General features: G+C 37.2%; 1 protein-coding gene across 1 annotated transcript; it reads left to right on the plus strand.

Moving 5' to 3' along the window:
* The first annotated feature begins 2,249 nt into the window (after nt 1-2,249).
* Nucleotides 2,250-6,217, plus strand: LOC103062186 (serpin B10-like). The gene is made up of 4 exons (XM_088130904.1): nt 2,250-2,316; nt 3,155-3,279; nt 3,551-3,706; nt 5,819-6,217. The coding sequence occupies exons 1-4, from the start codon at nt 2,250-2,252 to the stop codon at nt 6,215-6,217; spliced, it is 747 nt and encodes a 248-aa protein (XP_087987030.1).
* The last annotated feature ends 501 nt before the right edge of the window (nt 6,218-6,718 follow it).

A 6,718-nucleotide genomic window follows, 5' to 3' on the forward strand; every position in this document is an offset into this window, starting at 1 on the left:
CAGCCAGCTGCCACCGCCCCAAGGCCTCAACTTCAGTCCCAGCACTGCTGCTGCCACTGAGAAATGCTGCCTCAAGCCCCACACCACTGGCCTTCACCACCTTGTGCCGTTCTCCAAGCCGTGCCTCTCATTCCTCCCCCAAGCCGGTGTCCCATTCCTTCCCCAAGTCAGCATCCCATTCCTTCCCCAAGCCGCAGGTCATACACTTTAAGAACCAAAAACAAACCTTCCACTGATATCAGTTATAAGGTGTTGAATCTGACAAGAGAAGCCTTTATGACTCATAATAATAAGTCCTTTTGCTGTGGTCAGAACATCACTCAAATAGATGTATGTAAAATACTTCTCAACGCTATCTCTAAGATTCCTGTCCTGCCAAGTTAAATAGGTTTCCTGTAAGAAAGCAACATCAGTCTTAATTTGAGATAGGAGAAAATTCCATGCTATTTGGTAGTTTTAACCCTTTCTTAACCCTTTCACTGTAAGTTCATTGAAAGACATTTGTCTGTCCCATTTTAGAATATTATTCTATTTCATGGTTTTGTAGATGCATATATAAAACAATTTCTCACTTTACACCAAAATAAAATAGAAAATAAAAAATGAAATGAAAGACTAAAGAAAAAATATATTGATAATGAAATAAAAGAAATTGCCTATGACATAATTCCAATACATGCATGGGGAGAATAATTTCCACATAAGATTAGGCAGTTGCCAATTTAAACCATTAAAAAACAGAACAGAGAGTATAAGGTAAAGTAACCTAAGAGAAATAGAAGGGGTCAATTTCAATTCCATTAAAAATGCTTCAGCTGCTGTTGGGACCTGGGGTTTTTAAATTTCACCTTGAACATTAATGCAAAAGGAGGAAGGAAAATTTTAAGGCTGCAAGAATTTAGCCAACCACAGCTATAAAGCTTTAAAGTTATTTCTTTGGGAAGATCAGGAAAGATAGATATTTTGCTTTTTTTTTTTTTTTTGGTCTCTATTTCAGTGGAAGTTTCATTAATTCTTGTCCAAATCTGCATATGATTTCATCTCTTCTAGTGATGAACAATAATATATTATATTCATTCCAGCTCCTGATCTTAATGCTGTGGGAATTCACCGGTTGGATTTCAATTAAAAAGTCAGTCTAAGAAAGACATAACTGAAAGGATTTGCTTTTAAAATTGTATTATTTATAATTAGAAAGAGATATTTCAGAAAGCCAACGCATTTTGGTTTTCAGACATGTTCAGAAACATGAAAGACGTAGAAATGAATGAAACAGATTGGAAAATAATACTTCCATGAAGAGTTGTAAATGTTTTATATGTAAACTTAAAGGAAAATTGAAAGCCATCTGGTGTAATGGGTGACTTTGGGCCAGTCACTCTCTCTTAGCTCCTGGAAGAAAGCAATGGCAAACCACTTCCAAAAATGTTGCCAAGAAAAACAATTATCACCAGACTATGCAGTTATGATTTAAACTTTTATTTCCATCCAGTGTTGTCAGAACATCTTCATTCTCAACTGTTAAAAGCTCATCAAAGAATGATATCCCATTACTTAATAGCCGATGATTCATTTCATCACTTTGCATTTATTACCTGATTCACGCAAGACTAAATTGCAGTACCTGTTTGCCCACCCACTTTCATCAGTCTAAATTCTGTGAATTTCCAGGCTTGCAAATTGCTTCATTACAGCTTTAAATATCAATGTCTTCTAAGGCATTTCACCAGACCCACTTTTCAAATAGTGTCAGAATTACTTCTCCAGAAACCCAGGTAAATTTTATACTGAGTTTTTTCTTGTTTGTCACATGAGGAATGCTGGGTTATCATTTTGTTTTATGTTATTCCTTTTACCAAGTCTTTACTATACAGTCGTGTGAAAAAGAAAGTACACCCCCTTTGAGTTCTATGGTTTTATGTATCAGGACATAACAAAAATCATCTGGTCCTTAGCAGTTCTCAAAAGTAGGTAAATACAACCTCAGACGAACAACAACACACGACACATTACACCATGTCATCATTTATTTTACAAAAAGAAAGCCAAAATTGGAAAGAGTTGACTTTCAAGTAACTAAGGACGTTAGAAAGAAAATTAATTCTTGGGTTGAAAGACAAACAAATAGTAAGAAACCACAGGTTATTTTCATTTTCTTTGCCATTGATCAGTTAGGAAGGCTCACTGGGTTTCCCACACTGAATGGCAAGACGCAGAATACACTGCCAGCTAATGAAAGAGAATGGACAATGGACTTCCTGCGGCAAGAAAAATTAGTGACATGCAGTGGATTTTTGTGGGCTGATGTGCTGTGGAGTGAGATGAAGAGTTTGTCTCTCTGAGCATGATGCCAGTACGAAGGGCTGCATGGGAAAGCATAGCTGTTCTTGTATGCTTTAACCTGCCCCTTTAACCTGTGCAACCCTTAGGGTCAAAAAGGTCATTCATGAATTTTAAATAACAAAGAACTACCCACCAAAAGGTTTTAGCTAGTTTTGTCCAATATATTTGTTTACTTAGCAAATGAAGAGCGGAGAAGGGTCAATGAATATGCCCTGCTGTGATGCAGAAGAAAAGAAAAGAAACTGATGGTCTGGGGTAGGCCAGGACCTGAATTGCCAATCTGCAATATTTCAAAGTTTCAGGCCTTGAACCATATGAAACTTTGAGACCAAGGTCACTCACCTATGACTTTAGCAAAAGGATTTGGGCAGTTGGGGCCGACATTCCCTTTGAAGTCTTAAATATATATGGCCTGAGGATCCCTTGGGGACAGGGAATCCATGAAATGGCTCTATCATGTCTGAGTTTTTAAACACTTTCTGGTGTTATATGCATGTTTCTTGTTTTAAGATGTGTTTTTATTCTGGTTTTTCTTGTACACCTCCCAGAGTCACATTCATGAGATGGGCGGCTATATAAATTTGATGAATGAATGAATGAATGAATGAATGAATGAATGAATGAATGAATGAAGTTAGGAAAAATATCAGCTCATTTTAGGCTTACATTTTCTCTCACTTATCTTAGATTTTGATATTTTACATGTTCTTTTCTCTTCTGACTCAAAAATTGTGTTGTGGAAAGAAGTGAATTGGTGACAGTATTCTTCCACTTGCAGATAACATTTTTCATTCAATTTCTTCTCAAAAAGGTAAAATCAAGGATCTCTTTCCTGTTAAATCCATTGACCCCACAGCTGTCCTGGTCTTAGTAAATGCTATATATTTCAAAGGAAAGTGGAAGACAGAATTTAATCCAAAGGATACACACAAAACAGTCTTTTAGACTGGCAAGGTAGAGTACATGAAAAGCCAGTGAAGATGGAAATGTATTTATTGCTCCACAATTCTGTCAAACAATTAAAATAACAGCTGTTGAACACAGTGGGGACACGAAATCCATGTTTATACGGCAGGTTGGATCCTGAATTAACAGGGTATGAAGTGAAAATTTGATATTATAGCTGGCCTATAGTACTAAATGTTTCATCTTGCAATTTCTGATATTGCTATTGCTTTACTTTTAACCTTGGCTTTATTTGTTATAGGATCAGAGCATAAATGTGGAAATGAGGACTTGCAGTGGCAAATTTAATACAGCTAGAATAACAAATCCACCAATGCAAGTGCTGGAGTTTCCATATGATAATGAAGACCTAAGTATGTCCGTTATTCTGCCAGATAACAACGTAGCTACAGATGAGGTGACCTGAGTTTTGAACTCTTTTCAATGAAATCGATATGTATAATTTGATACTATTCTTGGTAAAAGAATACATGTGGATGAAACTGCAGTGAAGAGTGATGGGAGGAGGTAATCACAATTTAATGGAGTTTGGGAGAACTTCAAAAAGAGAGTAGTGAGAAATCTAAAGCACAAAAGGCACTATATGAGTGGTGTATGAACTCAATGGAAGTAAGGGTGGCTTGTAAGAGTAGAAAGATATGCAGAACTATACAGAATGTTATTCTGTGCTTTCTTTTCATTTCTCTTCTCTCATGCTCTGTTTTATTTTGCTTACCATACCTTACTCCTTTTAAACCCTTTTTATATTGTTGCTTACCCTGAAAGAGAATAATATGATGCATATGTATGTGTGAACAGATGTTCAGCATTTTTATCTCATTATTCCTCTGGGACCTCAACGCAGCATACACGGAGTCATTTTCTCTCTCCATCAGCATTCCCCAAACCCCCATGAGGTAGATTGGGCTGAGAGAGAATCAATCAATGAACTCCATGTGAACATTGGTAGTGCTAGTCCTAGCCTAACATCTTAATCTCTACAGTTACGTGGCTCTTTTTACAGCAGGCATAGTTATTTATTACCATTGCCATAACTTTGGAGGGTTGATAGACATATTAATGACAACTTTTCATCCATCAGGCTGAAAATAGGATTGTTATGTTACTACACATAATATCTCAGTTACTGAAAATATTTTTTCTTGCTGCTACAGATGTCCCACTCCTAACTTGGTGTGCAGCCATTATATTAAAAAACTAAAAGCAAAAAGTAATAAGAACTTCAGCAGTTTTAAACTTTATTGAAGTTTTATTTATACAAAAAATCAAACAAAAATAAACAATACATATAGTTATAAAGAAAGAAAGGGCTTTGTAGTTTCTGCTGCCATCCATCATTATCTTCCAGAGGCACTCACCTGGTGTCCGCCTTCTAAACCCAGTATATGAAAGAGATAGACTTTCACAACCTGTGCTGCCTTCCTGGTGATTAAAGGCTATTTCCTGGCTAAGGAGTGGAGAGGTGCATGATTCAGCCCTTCCTTCCCTACTTAAGAGATAAACCAGTCTCACCAGAGACAAGGAAATAAAACTTCATTTTAAAAGAAGAAAAAACATAAGAGCCCTTATTAAGTAACTATATTAAAATGCAAACATTCAAAGAGGAGGAAGTTAAGTTCCAGAATTGTTCAGACAGATAAAACTGCTGCTTAAAAGAGATGTATGAAAGAAAACGCAATGTTCCAGGCAGTTAGTTGGTTACATCTTGTCTGTTCTTTCCCCAGAGTCTCATACAAGAGGCGCTAGCTAGATATTTCTGATTAATATTGCAGATTACAAACAAACAGATCAACAACATCTAAAATAAATGGATTATCTTCATATACAGCCTGGTGGATGGATGAAAGCTTAGGTTACACACTCAGCTTCATTATTTGTACAGAGAGATATGAACAATTAAATTTGTAGAACATGCACACACACATATAAATCAAGAATCTATACAAAGTCCTAAATGCATGTTTATACTTATTTCTTCAGAAATAGCTGCTATTTGAAGTGTCTGTTCCTCTGCTTCAGTTTCCCAGCTTTCCCTTTTCCTGGGATTCCAAACTTTAATCTGAGGCTGCTGGGGAATTGGGAATTGCTGGGAACCCCACTAGCCACTTCTGGATTTCTGCCTTTTTTTAAAAAAAGACTCACTTTTTGTAACTTCGGCAAAGGAAGTGGCTGGATTATTTGCCTTTGTGTACCTGACAGACAAATCTCTCTCTCATGGGAATGTATAAACTCTGGCTCTCTGGCAGCCTATGAGATTGTGAATATCTGGTAAGCCAGCATATTCACCACTCTGGAGCAAGAGACTTGCTTTCAAGATGCACTGCTCAGCATCCTGAAAGGAAGCAACACCTGAGCAGATAAATTTGTTGGTTTTTCAGTGTACAGTGTTTCTAAGCAACATGGTTATTGCGAAGCAGTTTGCCATTTTGGAAAACAATTTATTTGTCTGCCTTGTTCTTTTTTTCAATATTTTTTCACACATGGCATTGGTTTCTATTTTACTTGACAGATTGCAAAGGACCTCCCTTATGCAAAAATTCAGGAATGGACCACTCCAGCAAACATGAGATACATAACAACAACACTTTTCTTGCCAAAGTTCAAAGTGGAAGATGAATATTCACTCAAAACAAGGTTATCAGCAATGGGAGTGAATGATGTGTTTATTCCAAGCAAAGCTGATTTATCTTGCATGTCTGGGAATCATGACCTGATTGTGTCTCAGATTCGTCATAAAGCCTATACTGAAGTCAACGAAGAAGGTACAGAGCCAACTGCTGCCACTGGTGGAGAGGTAGTTCCTGTGAGTTCCTCTGAGCTTAAAGTTGATAAGCCTTTCCTTATTATTCTGGTGCATTCAGAAAGCAACAGCATCCTTTTTGCTGGCAGGATTTCCTTGCCACAGTGAGCAGATGCTGCCATAATAACAAATGTCTTTCCAGGTGCTGTGAGCAAAGGAGCCTTCTATATTCTGAATTCCATTTTCAGCTTGACTGATATCTTGCCTAAACCTATCAGACCAAGTCCTAAAATTGATTTCTTATTTACCTATCTGGGTAGACTCCTTTACTTTGTGGGTCTCTCTGCATCTTCTGTCCAATGCAAAGGGGCTGTGTCCATAATAAACCTTTCTTATACTGCACACTAAACTCCTTATCGTAAAGAGAAGAGGACAGTGTGCACACGTGGGCTTCACACATGGGATAAGAGAGAATTGAGAGGACCAGTAGTGCTACTTTGAATCCTTCTCCCTACGGAACAAACTTAAAGTAAAGACCTTAGCTGTTGCTAATGGGGAACTATAGTTGTTTATTTATTCATTTTAAGGAAAAAAAGTCACCGTAGTCTTTGGCCAAAGCAAAGGCTGTCTGTCTATTAGAGCAGTACATTTGTATAGCCAGTATGCAGT

Source organism: Python bivittatus, unplaced genomic scaffold (genome assembly GCF_059951505.1).
Source record: "Python bivittatus isolate LINGU-HERP-01145 unplaced genomic scaffold, Pbiv_v1 ctg000840_np1212, whole genome shotgun sequence".
NCBI classification, from domain to species: domain Eukaryota; kingdom Metazoa; phylum Chordata; class Lepidosauria; order Squamata; family Pythonidae; genus Python; species Python bivittatus.

Coding starts and splice junctions, on each gene's coding strand:
- LOC103062186 (XM_088130904.1), top strand. CDS start 2,250: ATGGACTTCCTGCGGCAAGAAAAATTAGTGACATGCAGTGGATTTTTG. Junction 3,280..3,550: donor CAAAGGATACACACAAAACA/GTCTTTTAGACT, acceptor TATTTGTTATAG/GATCAGAGCATAAATGTGGA. Junction 3,707..5,818: donor ACAACGTAGCTACAGATGAG/GTGACCTGAGTT, acceptor TTTACTTGACAG/ATTGCAAAGGACCTCCCTTA.